General features: G+C 36.4%; 1 protein-coding gene across 1 annotated transcript in view; it reads right to left on the bottom strand.

Annotated features, from left to right (window-relative positions):
- RALGPS1 (Ral GEF with PH domain and SH3 binding motif 1) overlaps nucleotides 1-20,716 on the bottom strand; it is a 127,778-nt gene that overhangs the window by 23,066 nt on the left and 83,996 nt on the right. Inside the window, exons 11-13 of the mRNA XM_009280099.1 lie at nucleotides 11,903-12,040; nucleotides 10,122-10,215; nucleotides 659-726 (exon numbers count right to left, since the gene is read on the bottom strand). Coding sequence (XP_009278374.1) covers nucleotides 659-726; nucleotides 10,122-10,215; nucleotides 11,903-12,040 — 300 coding nt within the window. The remainder of the gene's footprint in view (nucleotides 1-658; nucleotides 727-10,121; nucleotides 10,216-11,902; nucleotides 12,041-20,716) is intronic.

Below are 20,716 nucleotides of genomic sequence, written 5' to 3'. Positions count from 1 at the left end.
GTAGCTGGGTTTTTAATCTCAGCACAGGAAAGTTCAATAGATTTTATGCTACCTATTAAAAATGTGAAACCTACTAATAAATCATCTTAAAAACACTCCTCTCTGCCATCCAGGTAAACCCGTTCTCCAGAAAGGCAAATAACAGTACATCCCTCCTCTACAATCTCTGCAAATTAAGTCTTCTAAAATCAGATTGTTTTTATTCATTTAAGATCAATGGATTTGTTTTGCCTAGTCAAAAGAATGCTGGTATGTGTGAAATCAGTCCTGGTATGTGGGATATAATTTGTTACTGTAAGAACCTCCGAGGGTGAATATCATCAAGGAAGAAAATTATTTAAAACAAAGGACAGTGCTAACCCAAGTACACCTGGCTATGTAGAAATTTGCAATAAACATCAGATCTTTTACAACTGTCAGAGTAGTGGTGTTCTGGACCAAGGATGTTCTGAAACTGGGCATATGCATGGGAAGGGATCAATTCTCTGTGACAGCCCTTACGAGGTAATTCTGTAATTGCAATAAAAGCCCATATCTGAAACTGATTAATTCCTCCAAAACCCCTCTGATATAAAATGGGTTTTCCCATATATTTCAGTGGAGGATTTCTGTAATTAAAATTATTTCCTTACTCAAATTTTCAAATGAAGTTTTATACCTGCAAGATCTTCTTTGGAGGAAACCAGTCGAGGAGAGCTGTTACCTGGCTCAATTCTTAATGATAATCTGGAAAAACAAGTTTTTAGAGAAATTAACAAAAAAAAATTCTCAATAAAAGTTGAAAGAAACTGAAGTAAGTAATTATTTTGGCAGCGGTAAGCAGGAATTTTACTTTGTTGGAAGTGTAGTTATTTATTTTGTTATGTAACAAAACAGTAATTTTTGTGAAGTAAACCACTACCTGTTAGATCCAAGAAAGAAACTGTGAGGAAAGTCTATGAAAACAGAAATGGAAATTGATACTTTTATACTCCCTATCAGTGTAAAAATGTAAGTTCATATAGTCTTTCACCTGAAAAAAAACCCTCCAAAAGTTAGTAAATTTAGATACAAACCTAATAGCAAACATTTTATTCCCTCTGTGCACGAAAAGTGAATTTATTCTGTTACCATGTGGAAATGTGTACTCAGCTATTTAGAATTATTAGTTACTATGACTTACACAAAAGGAGCATAAGTGGGTAAAGTGAACAACACTTAATAGTAAAAGAAGATAATTAGAAGAAAGTTATGATATTATATGCCCCTCTGCCTCACTCCATGTGTTTTATGATGCACTCACTGTTGCCTTATCTCAGCACTCCAACACATGTCTTGATCTTCCAGTGCACATGACTTCTGCCACCTCTCAAGTTTATGCACTCTTAACTTGACATTCATGGTTCCTTTGTTCCGTACCAGTTTGACAAAAAAGTATGGAGGACTACAATGTTAAGTAAATTTTAATGGAATAGGCATAAAACCAAAGGAAATAACTGCTGTCATTGCACAGCATTAAACACGCAAAGAAGTTGTGAAGGTTTCAAGCCACAGACTGCAGTACTCTGCTGTACACAAACACCAGTGTAAGTCTTTTTAACTTTAGATAAAAACATGCAAAGGGGCTGGGGGTGGAGGAACCTATGACAGCATTTCAAAATATTATGTATGACTTAACTATCACTTTCCTTACTACCTTGTCTTTCATGTACACAGAGTTTTATGGGGAATACCTTCCAGTCCATTCTCCACAGTATTCAAACATTGTCAACTATGTTTTAGTGTGAAGTTAGTTAACAAACCTATGGTCCCTTTTCATGTTTTAGAATTTCTACTCTTCTGATAGTACTAGATTCTTTTAACTATCCAAAGTAATGTATTTCAAATAGGTAATGAATCATTCCTTTCCAAACTATCTTTTCTTTCTGTCAACATGATTTCTGTGACCAGGAAGTGGCAACATGCCTCTCCTAGAAGCCAACAATGAGAAAGTTACGATAATATAACTCAGTGCATGACTCAGATGTTAATCATACGGGAATTCTTTTCACTATGCAAAAATGGCAAAAAACCGTAATGAAGTCTTTCCCTGTAAATAGGGCCCTACTGTGTGAATTTATCTTCCATGCCTGTAGAAATGTTCCAGTTGCATCCCTTGCACAGTAGTTACTCCTTTGTTCATTTTTAAGGCTGATCTGTTCCTTACTATATTAGAGGTCTATTGTTCCCATGCTATGAGCTTGATTTTTGCGCAGAAAGCTTTTTAAAAAAAATTTTTGGTTTTAAGAATCTTCCTGCAGAACTGTGCTATTTACAGATATTGAGAAATTTGGGTATTAAGCTCATTATACCGGGTTAGCTCATATCTGACGAACCAGAGCCCTTATGCAAAACAACACTCATGTCAACTTGTTTCACAAAACAGTTCTTCTCCAAACAGAAGCAGACAACCCTTCTCCTGCTAACCCATCACTGTTCCACAATTGCTAATTTCTTTCTTCTGTTTCTGTCTGTAGAAGGGAACTGTTACCTATCCTTCCCCACATGTGGTAACTGCATGTTTTAGTTTCTGCCAGCTTTGAGGAACTCATCTCTGATGCTCTTTCCTTATCCTGTTATCAAATAAATTACTCAGTTTTATTAGTCCCCTGTGGCAACAGCCACAATTTATTTGGTCACTGTGGAAACATTTGTCTAATAAGCCCATTGCAAAAAGGTATGACTGCAATTCAATTCATGTAAGCAAATAGCTTCTCCCTTTTACAATTATGTAATTTGTAATGCAATCCTCCTCAAAATTTCTTGCTTTGTTAGACTAAAAGGAATTTAAATCTATAAGTAAGGATAACAGACTAGACTCTTAAGCATGCTGAACTGAATTGTGCTCATTAAGCAGGTCCAGTCTATCATTTCAGACAACTATTTACAGAATCAGGTATTTTTCAGAGCAATTGTGGCAGGACTACCTCACATACCTGAGGAGGCCACAAATCACTTGTCCAACTTCACATTTTTTTAATCAACTTAATTAGCTTACTATGTATCAAGCTCCAAGACCCAGTACAACTCTTAACATGTTTGAAAAACAGCACAGGTAAAATACTGCCTACGAGTATGTACATAAGGGGATGTGCCATGACCTGCTATCAGATTTAAGGCAAGAGCATTCTTATACCTTCTTCAGTGACCAGAACATCTGACAAAAGCAAGTAAGATCAACTTCCATGAAACTACTTGTACTATACTATTTCTCTTTCTGTTTAAAAATATTCTTGTAAAGAAGAAAAGGAGAAGGTAACAGTAGAAAGTAAGACCTAACAGATTTATGCTTTTAACAAGGTTTTAGAAAGAGGCATGGTATCATTATACATGCATCTAGAAAGCACCTGTGGTGTGTGCTGCACTTAAAAGTTCACTGACAGAGCAACAAGTGAGTCTTTAGTGCTATAAAATGAGATTACATCACTCTCCACCGGTCATCTCTCTAGAAAATGTAAAGTTAGATAATATTGTTTATCTGTTTGGTTATGTTAAAGTACACTGAAATCTTAGCCCTTGCTAAGTCTCTGACAGTTTGGCCATTGACTTCAACAATGCCAGAATTCTGCAATGTTTTCAAAATAACAAAAATGCAATTTAGCTATTCAACTTAGGAAAATACAGGATGTATTAAAAGAACAACAAATAAATATGAGCCTAAATTTGAGTTTTGGTAAATATAAAATACTGATGCTGACATGTTTAACAAAATATTTAAAATATACTGTGAGAAAAGGGAATATATTCTGACAATGAGAGGTCATTCCTGGACCACCTTCTCTCCTCCAGAAGGCTGGAAACAATAAAAAACATTTTAATTTCAAATAAGAGATACTGACAGTCAGTACAGTTTGAACCAGTCTTGGCTTGTTTGTCACCACCCAAATTCATTTCTGCAATTCCTCTGACACTGCATTTTCCACTGAGAAGCACAGGTTACATGCATGCACACGCATGCTCATCTGCTCTCACCTCGCTACATGTGCATACAGTTATGCCAGCAGCACGAGCAATGTCTCCCAAATAGCACTCACCGAGTCAGAACCTTTGGCCCCTCAGAGGCTTAGTGTGATACTATCAATAGGTCTGTGCAGACTTTGATGCGTGATGTGCTTACAACCAACATTCATCATTCATATCATCACATGCTAAATTATATTCTCACAGCTTGCTGTCCCCAATGATATTCACTAGTATTACTACAAGTAAAAACTACCTTTGTTCCAGCATGCCTAATAAACCACTCATAATTCATAAAGACGTTCTCTTTTTTGTGTTTGCACCTGTATATTACCAGAAATTCATCTTATAAGTCACTATCTTCATACAATATCACAGCAGTGTTAGAATTTTTTTTTTCCAGGAATTCTTTTCAAAAACAAAATCTTTGCTTTACCATGGTGAGGAAGCCTAGTCTTAGTGCAAGGTCTAAATGCTGACATATGAAATTTCAACATTCCAAAATTATACAGCAAGAGTTCAGCTAAGAGACATGCCAGGATAAATCCTAGATATCAACCTCAGAAACTGTCCATTAGAAACTGAAATTCCACAATTGAGGAGTTAGTATTAACAATCTAAGGTGAAACAAAACCTAGAAGTAAAATCTCCAGGAAAAAAATCAGCATAGAGACTTACTGAATTAACAAACCACCAATTTACCTTTAGGACTTAAGACAAAGCTTTTAAAGAACAAGGCATAGGGAGAGTATGTGAAGGCTTTGTTCTTGGATAGTAAAAAGATGACATAAACATTTTTTTTTTTTTTAAGCCTGATACTCAAAATATTTTCTGGGATGTGTTAGGGCTGGTATGCTCTGTAAAGTAAGCTGGACCTCTATCCCAACCTAGTCCTACATAACACTCTGCTACTGAGTGCTACACTATGCCTACTGATTTACATTTAAAAGTAACCTTCCCGATAAGCGCGAAAAGAGGAACCTAACATAATGCAGAAAATAAAATAGGTAGCCAGTCTTGAACATAGTTCTGTTTCATGGGAGTATGCTCTTCAGTCAGGATGAAACTACTTCTAGGACGGTAAAGCTACTTTTACTCAATTCTCCTAATATTAAGCAAGTGAATGAAGACAGAGAATAGCCTTACATGAACAGGAAATTTAGCTGCTCCATGAGGAGGTTGAACAAAACTTATTCATCTTTCTTGAGACAAGGAAGATCTAAGTTGCAATAAAGCAGTGCAGTCCTCAAAGCTGTCACTCAGGGCATTTCTGACCAGTATTTGTGCACGAAGAAAAATGGGTCTGACATATCTGGAACATTTTGGGCTGCCTGTGTAGCACTTAAACAGTAGATCCAACAGTTTCTGGAAGCTTCACGGTCCCTGAGACTGTCCTGTGGAAGAGGCAGCCAAGTCACAACCAAAGCTATTGATCCATATGGCTACTGGATCACTGGAAATATCAGACTAACAGTGAAGGTTTCCCCCTACCCCTGCTTTTGATAATAATTCTTGGTTGAAAAGGTCCAGAGAATATAGCTGCCTGGGAGGCCTATTTAAGATGGACTGGGGACAAGGTTCACTGTTACAAGTACTAATATTTTAAGCACCTGTCATGCAATGCCTGTTACCATAAGACTAAAAACAATATGGTGCAGCTGGCACTTTTATAGCACCATCATTGTTAGGAGTCAGTATAATGTTTTAATTGCCTATTAACTTCTCTTGGATTATTTCCGATAGCATCCTGCCTATCTGAACCTAAATTTGAACTGATTTTTCTGTAAATCATCTTACTAGTATATTGGAATATCAGTGTCTTGCCTAATATGCTCTAAAGAACTGAATTATATGTATAGATAGCAGCCTACAGAATGGGATTCCAATCCTGATTGTTCTGTCCAGATAACATTGTAATACAAATAATAGTCCTCAAACTGGCTTTACTCAAAGAACAACAGTGGAGAATACCAAGGCAAATTTAGACCAAGAACAACTGTGACCTAATGATACCAAAAGGTCAGCAAAAATAATTGTTTTGGAACCGCTGTGAGGCATGGCAGGTTAGGAAAGGATGTGGCATGGTGCCACAATGTTTGGATAGCACTGTCTAGCTCAGGGAAAAACTGCATATCTGGGGACAAGCACTCTCCTCAGATCACTTCTTACACTCCTGGAGGAGGAGGAAGATCCTGCAGCAGCTGCGTCATGGTACCTCTGAAGCCCATTGGCTGCCAGTGATGCCCTGAGATAACAATGATTAGCAATACATTTCGGGTATAACTGGAAGGAGTCCTGATGCTTTAGGTCTTATTTTTGCCCCCTTAGTCTTGTAACTAGCAAACGTTATAATTTCTCAGCTTCTGCAGAGAACAGTATATGGGCTGAGCAAGAAAGATGTATTATTTTTAGGATATGACATCATTGTCAGGGGTTTTCTGGAGTGTTCCTACTTGCTGACAAGCACGAACCTAAAGCAAGCAATTGGAATGGCACAAAAATTGTAGAGAAAAGCTTTGTTTATATAAAGTGGCTGCCAAATTTTCCTTTTCAGTGTAATTGAAGTTCTCATTTGGCGAAACGTGTGTTGGGATCCTGCCAATACATTTTAGGGCAACTATCTAAGCTTCTCTCCCTGACAGCCTGGTACAGAGATAGTTCTGTTCTCCCTGCCAAAGGTCAAGCATACATCTCTTCAGAGTCCACTAAGGCTGTCCCTGGCTCAAAAAGAGTGGTCACTGGAAAGAGAAAGAGAGAGGAGATTCTTTCAACACTATAAAAACTTCACACTCTTTGCCTTTTTAAGGCTTACAGTTTCTTCTGGCATGGGACCAGAAAATGCTATGAAACTGAAGATCCACTAGGGAAAACTGAGAGGAAAATGTGAGATCAAATATTCAAAACAAAATCCCAAAACTTCTCATCAAATACAAAGATGGAAGAGGAATGAGAGTTCTCTTTAAGGGTAGTTGCGATGAGTTTTGATGAATACCGACTTTAAATTACAGCTTTATTCTGATGAAGCAAACATGGTAGAAAAAGGTCAAAGTTCTCCAATGTATATAAACTGCAGCAACTTTACTGTGCTAAGAATCAAATCTTTCCCTCTTTTTAATACCTCTTATGACTTCAGTCCAGTTTTTCCTTGCCATAGTGAAGCCTAGAAAGAAAACTGCTAAATTTGATTGAAATATTCTCACAAATAACTAAATCAAAAGAAAAAATACTAAACGATCTTTAAGATACATCAAATACCTTCCAGCATTATCAGAAAGGCTGCTGCTGAAGTTAAAATGATTTTCAAATTTAAACTGGAATTACTCATAACTTGCAGTTTTTCCAAATATTATGTTACAGTATCATATACTTACAGAAACCACTTGTTTAATCTGTTTTTCCTAAGATATTACAGTTCATGAAAGCTATTGTATATATAATGTTAACATTGATGCATCATCAGGAAACTCCATCTAAAAATCAAATTAAGCAACATGACCAGTTCCTTGAATCCAAAGGCTGTAAAGCCTATACTAATGACAATTCTTCACCTTTACCAATTACTACTCAGTTTAATTTTGCTCTACGTTCGCGACTTTAATGAAGCACGGAAGTATGTGGGAAATTAGTAAATAATGACCATCTGATAAATTTTAACATTGAGATTTAAATCTCAGACTACCCTTAACACAAGTCTTGGACTGCCTGACCTTTTCAAAAGGCTGTGCGGAATGCTAATGTTCCATGTGCATCTGTTGCACAATGCATCTCTATTTGTGAAACATCTACAATGTCACGAGAAAAGGAAGAACATATGCATTCTATCATCAGTACTCTGGCAGGAATTCTAATTCCATGAAGCAGATAAATTTTGCTACGAAAACATCATACAAACACATTCTTTTTTTCCAAATAATTTTCCTACAGAAACATCACTATTCTTAGTATCTGTGATCAAACAGACACAAAAGCACAAACCTATCAAACCATAGCCAAGTATGATCTTTTGCAGTGAACTACCCAATGCTGGTTCAGCTTCTTTTGCTGAAGTTTACCCTAAGCAAAGGGACAAATTTTGGACATTTTCTCTCTATTTGAAGTATGTCCCGATAATACTCGGAGAAGTTCCAAAAGAATACCTTGTCTGAATGGTTTTACTTTTAGAATTATTTTCTCAGGAAAAACAAAGTTCCACACACATTTATCACAAGAATCCGTATCGACAGATTTGGCTGAGGAATAGTATTGTATGCACAGTGGCCTGAACCAGAGCTAACTGGAACAGCTTTGGCAGCTGGAATTACCACCAACTGCAGTTATGTTCAAAATCGGAGAGAAAAGACATATTGCTTGACTCATGCTATGCTCAAACATGAGTTTTTTTTGTCTCTAATATGGTGACACCTTTATTTCCTGAACTAAGTAGGATTTTGTATCTGTATGCCAGCAATATCAGCTATAATTGCACAGAAATGTAGAATGGTTAGGGTAGGTCATTCTTTATGCTCTTATGTGTATGACCCCACACTGGTAATACACAGTCTTCTGATTCACTGAATCTGCTCTTTTCTTTTCACAAACACCAACTGGTAGCCTTCATTTCACTAACTGATCAAGTTTCAACTTAAAATTATTTAATTATTTGTCTCGCTACTCTGATTAAGAAGCTGTTCCAGAATTCCATTACTCTGATGGTTAGGAACCATATTTCAACATTTAGCTTCTAAATTTTTGTATTCATTTATCCTTGTGCTACCATTACAATTTAGTTTAAATTGCTCTTTACCCTCCCTATTTTCTCCCACTTGTGTTTATACATAGTGATTCTATTACCTAAACTTCTCCTTTTCTAGGCTAAAGCCAAACCTACTTCTTTACGTCTAGTGTTACAAGACAGACTTTATTCACCTGATTGCACCAGCATTTTTTTAAACCCACTCTAAGCATGGATGGCCAGAATCACGTACAGTACTCCACATAAGGTCTCACCAACTCCTTTTGAAGCAGTATTAACAATGTAATTTTTTATAGAAACACTATATTTGATAGGGAGCTGGATGAATTTGTCTTTTCATGGCTCTATCTCACTTCTGACAGACATCTACTGATCAACACCATAAATTATTGTTAGAATAAATAAGTAACATTTTGATTTTTGTGTCACTTCCATTTTAGTCATCAGGCCATCTGATTCTTCCTCTGTGATATCCAAATCATCTTCTACTTCAATGAACCCTTCCAACACTGTTTTATTAGCATATGGTCTAAGCACACACAAATTCCGAGACAAAGTTCTTAACTGAAGTATTTAATAAAACTGGTAACAAGACTAGTTTTAAAGAATTTCGTTAGCAACCTTGCTCTCCAAAACATATTCTAAAACCCTTCATACCACCATCATATTACTGAACATCTGGTTGCCTTGAATACTTATAATTCTGTTCACCTAAACAGAGGTACTATATTTGTCAAGAGCTAATTATATAGCATTGCATCTACCTTGGTTGAGTTATTTAAAACCTTGGCTGCCAGACCTATAATTTAATGTGCTAGTTCTTTCAGAATTATTGGCCAGGGATTATCACTTCCTTTAACTGGAGCACATTCACATACTGACCAATGTGCTCTATGGTGTCTATTTCACACCACTGTGTGGGTTAGCTCTTCCCCACCTCTTTTGTAAGCGTGGCTTTAACATGCTTAAACCCCCAAAATCGTCAGGTTTATATCTTAAGTACCAGCTTATTAAAAATAGTAATTTGAAATTGGAAGATGTTTTTAATATATTATTTACAATAGCATAGAGTCAATCCTGGACATTTTGGAGACGGCTTTAGGGTTCCTGAACAAAATTCTGAGGATACAGAATCATGTAATAGAATAAAGACTAGATTTTCATCTGCTTTTAACTTTTACAAAGACATTTTGTTTTGGAAATCTGGTTAGAGTCATAAAGGAAGACTGTCATTCTGGATTTTACTCAGGCATCCTGGTATTATCAGCTCCATTAATAAAATATTAATAACACCAGACAAACCCCAAAACATCTTCAGCCAATGGCCTTTTATTCAACTCTTATTCAAACTAACAGCCAAGTGATCTTTCCATTAAATTCCCTAAAACCTGAAGAAAAGAATAGTACTTACTTATAATTGTCATCTTCTACAAATTTCTGAAGTTCTTCAATGTAACGGACAGACTTCAAATACTTTTGCACATGGGGCAGTGTTGTAAGATGATCTGTGGAGTGTTCAAACAAAAAAAAGATGAACATTCATGTCATCCAAAATTAATTATTCTTTCAGGTTTTCTTTCTGGTTCTTATGGTTATCTTAATAGAAACAGAGAATTTGGACCATTCTAAAGAATAAATCAGGCAGAAATATTACTTTGACTCTAAGAAGATGTTAAAGATTTGATTGAGCAAAAGTGATGCTCAGTTGTTAAAGAAAACACAGATGCATTTCATCATCATGAAAGCTAGTGGATTTTATTATATGCTATCTCACAAGTGGAAAAGAGTTATTTGTTGCAAACCCTGCTTGAATTTTGTGCTCACTGTTCTGGGGGAAATTAAAGCCTGCAGCTGCAGCTGTCAGTGATTCTCATATGAACATGAAGCGAAGAGACTTAAAAATTACAATGCTGAATACCAAGAAAGAAAGACACTAAGTTCAGAATGACAAAAATCCTTTCACGAATGGTGCATAGACAGGAACATGCCTTGGAGTACCTAACTTAACTTTTATGCTCTCATAAGGACAACTATTTTAAAGGCACACACTATTCCAGAGTATTGTTTCTTCAAAGCCATATTTTAATTTTCATTCTGATTTTAACAAAAGCACTCAAAATTAATGCATAGCAATGCCAGAAGCTGCGAAAACTGTAAAAAGGAAAGGATCAGTGAAATAATGAGGTTTCTTTGTCATTCAAAGTATTCAAAGACAAAATGAAACTCACAATAAGAACATGATAATTGAATAATCTAGCTATTCAGAATCTTACATTACTATGCCTAGTCTCTACCTTTAAATACTTTATAATACCGAAGTTGACAACAAAGGACATGGGCTGGATACTTAAGCATACACAAGTAATTTCTCACCTCATTTTCTCACAATCTAACATTTAATTTTTTTTTCCTATTCAAAACTCTCCAAAACTGTAGCATTTAAATGTTCTGAATTTATTTAATTGTACAGCTGCTCTCAAGATTTTCCAGCTTGTTTCATGTTTAAGTAATGAAAAGTCGTGCTAAGTCACCAACAGTATGCTGAGTATTTGTCAAGACCCCCAAACCAGCACATTTCTTGACATAAGGCTTCACTAACAGGCTAGAATTGCAGAAATGAATTTGAGAGTAAAATCTTTTTAACAAAAAGAAGCAGCTCTCTCATGTTCCTCACTTCATCAACAAGTGAGGTATGTGGAAAAACTTAACACACAATTTAACAACTGTTGTATAGATTGAAATATTTGTATTTCATTTTGTAAACATACCATCAGGATACTAACAATAAAATGATAATGAAATTAACACATTCTATACTCTAAAGACATCATATCTACTGCAAAGGAAAGGAAAGATATTGAGATAATTCTCTCTGACTGCCTCTGGTAGAAACAGAATATAACCCAAATGCAATAGCTGTACCTGAAAGCATGACATTTGTAGTCCACATGTAGCAGTAAACTCTGCACAACTTCTGTTATAGCCCTTACAATTTAGAATACATGCTTATTGGCCTAATTTACCAGTAAGACTGAAACTGCACAGACGTGGAAGCTACATCACATACTAGTGTTCAACTCTACCAACGTTAGCCTCTTGTGTTGCCTTTACACAGGGCTGAAATCCGCTTTCATGATGTTGTACTAAAGAAATTTTAGTTAAGGCTTAATAGATATAACAAAATTCACCAACCATAGTTACAGGAGACTTGCAGATCAGCTATTATTCGGAGAATATTGTTCATTTGATTGGATCTTTGTTCATTCTCCATAATGCTGCCTGAAGCGGGATATGCAGAATCAATGTAGATTAAATCCAAGAGATAAATTCCTGAAACAAACAAATTAATCAACCAATTGATTTAGTGTTTCAAACAGAAATAGTTGCATAATTTTTAACAAATTTAACAGCCAGCAACTATTTACCCCCACTGTGGTCTGGGCCCATTACACAAAGGTGAGCTTGAGATTTGCATGTTGAAAAATTTCATAATTAGCGCTTGAGTTCTATGACACCTCTTAAAAAAGGACAGAAAAAATTTTGCTCATGTGGACTTATACAGGCTAATGTCTACTATGAGCAATTTGCAGGACCATAACAAGGACGCTAAAAAAAAGAAAGAGTGACAGCTGCCACAAACCGATGATGACAGTTACAGGCAGTCTGCGTGGAGCTGACAGCAAGCACAACAGCCTCTGGCCACAATGAATAGAGTTTAGCACTGCACTGTAGTGCCTTCTAGGTCTGCCACTATTTACTACATTAAGATATTACCACATGTTTTGGCTGGGGCTCCAGGCTACATTTGCTAGAAGACAACAGGAGATGATATTTAGGTTTTGATTATGTGATGATTTACAAAAGCATAAAGAAAAGGTCTTTATTTATGAATTTAACTGAAAAAATGGCATAGTTGTTTGCCTAGGCCCGGATTTCTCAGTAAATACAGAAAGATGGTGATTATTGTAGTCGCCAAAAATGCTGATTGTTCTTATTTGTATTGCACTTTTCCAAAGCACTGGCTGACTAGACAAAATGTCATTTTTGGTTGGTAAAGAAGCATATTATATACAGAAGTCACGTGTGGCAAGATGTCAGCTATCTTCATCATCAAAAATATACCTATATCCAATGTTTGGTAGGCAGGTATTTCGCAGTTCGTCTCTGTCATACGGTACTTTTACCTTTACAAATTATGTAAGAAAGAAAAGGCTTAAGGCTGAAATGAATTCATCATACAGCATAACATTTCTTGCATGGTACGCAACTGCTTTTTATCAACACATGCCATTCAGTTTCACAAATACCATTATGATTTGTAGTGGGCTGCTTTTACAGCCCTAGAACAGTTAGAAAGCAATCACAAACTAAGGGAAAAATACTGACTGGGAAGTATATACAATATACAGTCATCAAGTTTGAGAAAACTGAATCATCACTGAGATTGTCTAGAAAGTTTTATTTTTTAACTCTGGAAAACTGAAAGATAATTCTGCAACACAGTCTTGCAAAACTCATGAAAGCTACTATGAAAGCATAATGCAAGGCTCATCTATTTACTTCAGTAACTAATTGAATACATTTAAATGAAGATGAGGAAGAGTAACACTTGCCTTTTGTGAGGATACTTTAATCAGTTTTAGTATTTCAATTGTATGACTACAGGGAAGGAGTACAGAGGCTCTGAGTCTGTGTGTGTGTAAAATGAATTTATTTTAGGACTTCTAGCTATGCTCTCTGTTGATCAGGCCTTGGGTGCAGATCATAGGAAGGAACAAAGTCATAATGCACAGTACTTCATCTCTTAGGGAAGTGGAATAGTTAGTCTGCTGAGGCAGAGTTATAACAATACACTTTGTCATCTCCAGTGTGCCCTTGGCCACATGGGCACTCTGTGACTAAGACCTCCTGAAACAAGTGAGGGCAATCACCGTATAAAGGAGACTTGCTGCTCTTTTGCCTCTTCACGGAACCATGCGACAGCCAGACATACCCAAACTAGACAATACAAGAAAGAAAGTGCAGCTTCATCCATTCTTAACATAGGTTTTACTTTTTTTTATTAAAAAAATCCCGTAACTGCACGCTCAATCTGCAGGAAATACAAAGTGCTTAAATTTGTAATCCTATGTTGAACACAGGTTTACAAGCAATTTATACAAAATTTACACAACACAAAGCCACTGCCAGTAGCGACAAATAATAATGAAGCGGATGCAACCCAAATACTGTAATACCACTTACAGTAGCAATCTTTTATATACAGTCTTCAATATTCTTACTTCCTCTAATAAAACGAAGTGCAGATCAGATTCTGCTGGATGTGCATTTCAAAGAGGAAACCACAGTTTACACAGTGAACTTAGAACTTAGTTATATTTTGTTCTAGCAGGACTAAATCAATCTTTCTGCATCTCAAAACTTAATGATTCTGTATGAATTAAGAAAAAAACAACCCCAAAAAACTGCGCACAACGATGTGTGTCACTTGCTATGATTATACTAAGCACTCCAGATATCATGAAAGCTTGGACCAATGGAGGCAGCTCAAAGCAGTAGTCCTTTATTTGATTTTCGCACATCATATAAAGACAACTGCTAGCTAAAGGTAGGGACACATTAATAAATTTTTTTGAGTTGATACAAACATAGTCAAACTATATTTTGTAGCTACATATTATTTACCTGTTTCGAGACAAGGCTCTATTAAAATCCACTCTTATCAGCTCCTTTCTCTGCGTATCTTGAAATCTCATGGCTATCGATGTTCAACATTAGTTAGCAACAGATCATGTTCCATCAAGAACAATTTTATTTAAAAACAAGCTAAGCAGAAATATTCTAATCTTCTGTTAGATCTGAAATAGAATAATTCTGAAACTATGCTGTAAAAAGTTTCTATTGAGGCAGAAGCCACTGGAAGCAATAGCACATGGCAATTGTAATGCATGAGCCCTTGAGATGGCTTTGTAAACTGCAGCTTTTTCAACATTTCACCTTACCATTCAATTCACATATTCTTCTAATGGTTCAGTAACAGCACTGTCAAAATATGCGTTCCGACACTTGCCACAATAAACTAAGATATATACTTTTCAATTCCTGTGAACTATGGAAAAATGTCTTAAAACATCACAGAACACAAACATTAGCTAAAATATTAGAATAGCTATGAATAGTGTCACAAAAGTCTGACTCAACATCCACATCCTCTCAAAATATCCCCTGAAACACCTTCCTCCAAATCACAGGAGAAGTCAAAACCAAACTAAAAGCCCAAACAAAGTACTGCGATCCCAGAAAGCTAACCTGATGTAAGTCTTGGTTTTATAGAGTTTTTTGGGTGCGAATTCAACTGGTAGAAGAAAAGAAGTAGATTAAAGAAACAAAAGACTATATTAATCCTCTATGTATGTGTTAGGGACTGGGTTAAGAAGTGAGCTCTATGTGTTTGCAAACCACCTTATGTACTGGGAGTTACTAAGTGATCTGTGGAAGATACTGTTTTACTATTAGCTAAATATTACACAAATATTAATTGTTTCAGATAAAAATCAGTATTTCCTGTGAGTGATAACCTTTCTGGACTAACCAGATATAATGATTTTTGAAAACATTCCCAGAATTCCCCAAATTAAAGTTCTATGCCAATAACATTTATTTTTTCTTCATACTTTTATTAATTCACATGCATAATTCCTTTTCTGATCTCAGTCTGCAAAGAAGGTGGGTGAAATTAAAACTCAGAAAAGAAGAAAGATGAGATAAATGTTTGTAAAAACATATCGCATCTATAAACTCTCCAAGACCTTTTTATAGCAGTACAATGGTATTTTTTAGAGAAGAATTAGAATCTTAGAATTCCAGTCTGGTGGCATTTTATGCATGCTTCATGCTGGCACGAATAATCATCGGATAACTTAGGTCAGAAGGGACCTCCAGAGGTTAATCTAGTGCAATCTCCTGCTCAAAGCAGGGCTACATCCAAGTTGGAAAAGGTTGCTAAGAGCCTTGTAAGTTTAGGGATGGAGACTCTCTGATCAACTTAATCCAGTGCTCCTTAACCATTCTAATAGTATTTTTTCTTTTTGTTTATATCCAGTTGTAATTTCCCACGTTACAACTTGTGACTATTGCCTCTTGTCCTTTTGCTGTGCAACTCTAAGAAGAATATGGCCTGTCTTCTTTATAAACTGCCCCTCCCCGACAACAAAATGTGTAGTAAAAACAATGAATTTGACCCACAGGGCTGGAGAACTGTCCTTTGTTTTGCTACCAAATAAAATTAGAAGACTAACAAATGGGAAATTCTATTGCACAGAAGTAAATGCACTAACACACTCGCATGCACAAAACAAAAATTTCTCATCTGATTAATGGGTGAAATCTAGAACCTGACACAGGTTCTTCTACAGCATTAAAACTACTAGTTTAAAAAACTGAGTAAGAACAGAAAAACTGCATGTTCTAAACAACAACATAAAACAGAAAATTATATCAGCTTCACAAAACCTTTTCAAGAAGAAAAAGGTAAGTCAGCCTGAGAACTTGACATATGCTAACGTTTCTGGCTTTTCAGCAAATCTGTTATCAGGTAAATGTAAGCAACCTACTATCAAAATTCTCTGGCATAAGTAAGACCACTACTGGTATCTTCCTGATTGTTTACTGTTGTTTTCCATTCCACCCATCAAACTCAGCTGAGAACTTCCTCAGGAACACATGATAAAATTTCAGTTCTGTAGGACAACTGTGTTGTAATCTGTAACAACAGCCTAGCATTTCAGCATCTCACAGACATGTGCAGGGTGGTCTCAGACACAGAATCTCCCTGTGAAGCTCTGCAGGGAGGATGGAACATGATGATTTTATCCTTTCCAAAAACAACCATAGCTTTACAGGAACATCTTTTTACCATTTATATAAGTGCTGAGTACAAAAGCATTGCCAGTTTATAGTTGTTACTCCAGAAAATACATACAGAAGATGTTTTTCGTTCCTCTTAAGTTAGCAAACAGCCCATAATAAAATACCCAGTCGAGAAAAGATTTTTGTGTAAGCGTATTTTGCTCAGACTGCAAGTTATTATGGATTGTCCAAGTCTTGGGACTCATATTCCCAGTACCTGATTGCCAAGAGCTCTCAGAGACTTGATATTCCTGTGCTAGTTGCTCTTCCACCTCTGTTGAAGCCAGCCTGAAGCTCCTAATATATAAATCCCAAATTCTTTCCTTGAAAGAGATAATTCTTATTTCCAAAGCTTGAGAAGGAGGGTTAGTAAATGCAGTATCTTTTGAAAGCATGAATGATATACAGATTAAATGTTTTTCGTAAGTCAGTATTCAGAAAATTCACTGTAAGATGACATGCAGTACCAAAACCAAGCATCACAGACATCTTTGCCTGGTTAATTGCTGCTATTTTTTGGCTCTGTAGTTTTGTTAAAAAGACAAACAGCGTAATCTCCTAGTCTCAGATGTCATTCACAAAACTCTTACTGACCTCAGTGGTCCTGGAAGGAAAACCCTTTATGAATGCAGGGTGAAAATGCTGTACAAAATGTACCGAGTCTGTTGTGAATGCCATATTCAAATAGACTGAATAGAAATCACTGTATGTGCTCCGTTCAGGGATCACTGCAGCTATTGCTCCAGTGTGTCAAAAACATTACCTCAGTCTGATTTTTCTTTAAAGGATTGCTCAAACATTTAGGGTCAGCTGAAAGGCAGACTTTAATTTAATATAGTCCTAAACTATTCTATGAGCTGTGCAGGGAAGTTAGTGCTGCTTTGTTGCATAACAAAGAAAGGAACATTCTTCTGAGCAGGAAAATAACTTGTGCAGCACAAAAGTCTACCATGTTTCCACATTAGATTTTCCATACTGTTTTTTGAGCATGTTTATAATGAATGACTCCCCCTCCGCCCCACGTTTTCATGCCCTGCCTTGAAAAGAGCACTCTTAGTTTCAGAAAAATAGCTAGCTGGCTCACTTTCACTCTTCTAGCTTTAGAACACTGAATTTTCTCAACAAATTCCAGCTATTAAAAAAACAGGAAATGCAAATACGCTAGTCAAGCACAATATTTTAACAGGGAAGGAAAGCCACTACAATGAAATGCATGGAGCACACCTAAGCAACACACTCCTGAGAGAATTTCAGTATGCTTGCACTAATTATTGATAATAATCAGATCTTTACAAGTGTATTAAGTTTGTGCAGTGAAAACAAATTATTTTCATGTAATCTCCTGGTAGTAAGTATGCCTCAAACTTACTCAGATAAAAAAAACCCCAAACCCCTGGAAATAAGATTTCCATCTGGGAAAATATAAATTCTTTCCTGAAATTAAAATGTTCTTATGTGTTCTCTAGTAATGTCTTATTACTATCATGTAGAGCTATAATTACAGACCACCAGCAATAGTCTAGCAAATTTAAGAAAAGCCACATGGCTTACTAAGGTTTTCTTCTTTACAACTTATGAAAAAAAAGACAGACCTGGCAATTTTGTTAGATTTTAATAAGTACTGAGTATCTGCATGAGCAAAATCTCATTCACATGTTGAGTACACCCCATACTTCACTATTACATAGTTTTATAGCTCAGATTCACTCTTGCTATGGAATTTTGCATATCTCAAGTGCTGTCTGGAAGATCTCCATTTATGTTTCTGCTCTGAGACTTAGGAATACTTTATGGAAATCCCTTGCAAGACTTTTTCTCACTAGCGCTGTGCTTGCTACATAACTGTTTCTTCAGATCTCTGCCACCTTAACAAGTAAGTGGCTCATTGGGTCACACTGTATTATGTCCAGCAATAGCCAGGCTGCAAGTGCCTACCTAATTTCTTTAGTTTTTAGCCTATTCATTCATGCATTCTGGAAAATCCTTCCACTGCTTAGGGAGGAATGGGTGAAGAAATTATATGAACTGCAATTGAAAAATGAAGAAACAGACACAGAGGCAGTGATAAGCAAGAACAAACTCAGTTAGTTATGAACTGTTAATGCTTTGCTAGGAAACCATAAGGCCATGACTAAACTGTCTCTCAAGCCCCCACCAATCTGTGAATTTGGACTAAGAACAAACCATATCCCGTTCAGACCCACTGACACGATAAGACAGTGCTCTAGTGGCCAAAGGTAATTTGATAACCCCACCAAAACCAAAAAGGATATTTAGTCCTCATAAATGAGTGGAATAGAGTTGGATTAACAACAGAACAACATATAAGCCAACTGGAATTTCCAGTCACACTAGAGTGAAAACAAAGAAAAAAATGCTTAGAAATCAGGTGAAGTTTTACAGTCTAGTTTAACTTCCTTCACTGGCCCAAGACCAGTCCTTTAAAAATTTTCTTCCCATATTAAAAATGCTCTCTCTTGAAGAAGTAATATATCTCATAGATATGCGTATAGTTTATAAAGGAGAGGTTCATATGACTCGGACTATCTTAACACTTTTAGCTTAAGAGCGACCTGGGGTATTTATTGCTTTCTCCCAAAAAGTACCTTCTAAAACTCATTCCGAATTTGCCTTCATTTCCATCTCTACACATTTCTATCTCTAGAAAGACAGAACTGTGTATCATTAAAAGTTATATATGTTTTCAGTAACTGTTTTATTTGTTCTATTTTCTAACAAAAATAGCCTCTATTTTTGTAATCTGTATTAGCAGTTTGGGGTTCTGGACCTATTGATTAAGTATGCTGATATGCTTCTACTTCTCCCAACTACAATGATATCCCAAGCCAAAAGATGAGTGATGTTTAAAGGAAAAGGGAGTGATTGAGTTTGCTTTCTCTGTGTGCTTTGAGTACAGCTCTGTTAACTTACCTACAGCAGTGTATTTTTGCTCTGTGTCCACATGCTTGGAAACCACAGAAAATTAGATTTTCACTTAAGAATATTAGCTGAAAAGGCCAGCATGGTTAGTTTTGTACATTTATACGTTATTGTGGACAATATTTTAAATCTAAGAGATCACAGTTAATTCCCCAGTAGATTGCCTACTGATAACTATAACGAGAGTTATTTCTGATGGTTGCTGGTGCTTGCTGCCACCTTTATGTTAAAAATCCTACAGCATTATTCTTCCCATTTATCACTCCTTACCTGTTGCCTAGCTTCCACATCCCCGTATTTCCTCAGCTTTGCAGGAAGACTAGCAGTCTCTGCCAAGCAAGCCAGTGAACTGCATGTACATCTACTCCATAAGTAACCTATTGAACGACCTGAGCTTGACTGTTAAAAAAATAACCTAGAAGAAATCATCTCTCCTTTGGGCAGAAGATTTTCCCCAGTGCGGCCTGAACACAGCTTGTCCCTCTTCTATATGCTCATTCCATTCTCTCACTCTCCTTTCTGGTTTCTTGGTTTGGATTTGACTGGTCTTTGCTGTTCATAAGAATATCTGGATTAACAAAGTATATACAAAAGCAGAGGGGAAAAAAAAGACAAAAAAAAAAGACTTCATCTGTTTAGAAGACAATTTCCTACAGGTTTGTCAAGATCAGCAACACCTGCTCTTCCTTTGTCCTTTCACACTCTTGTGAAAGTTATCAGTACACATACTAGTTTATTACATCTCACAGTAGATTTCACATCTCCCAGATCTCGCATCTCATAGTAGATTTCACACATTATACTAGAGAAACATAAACTAGATAAACACATAAGCAGGACCAAGGTGCTATTTATCTGCTTTGTTTCCATATCCCAGTCTTACTTACATTTTAGGGGGGAAAAAACAACAACCCAAACCCCAATTCCTACTTTCAGCTCTTCTGAACTTACCTATTACAAGGGGTCCAACCATACTGGGAGCTGCTTCAGCCATCATCCAACACACTAGAGTTATTAACATTTACACACTGCCAACATGGACCAGGCACCTTACACATCAGAATGAAGGAAAGAACCCCGATTTCATAGAATCATAGAATAGTTTGGGTTGGAAGGGACCTCTAAGGGTCATCTAGTCCAACCCCCCTGCTGTGGGCA

This window comes from Aptenodytes forsteri, unplaced genomic scaffold (assembly GCF_000699145.1).
Source record: "Aptenodytes forsteri isolate BGI_AS27 unplaced genomic scaffold, ASM69914v1 Scaffold163, whole genome shotgun sequence".
Taxonomy (NCBI): domain Eukaryota; kingdom Metazoa; phylum Chordata; class Aves; order Sphenisciformes; family Spheniscidae; genus Aptenodytes; species Aptenodytes forsteri.
The sequence above is the reverse complement of the archived record's forward strand: the minus strand, read 5'-3'. Positions and strand labels throughout refer to the sequence as shown.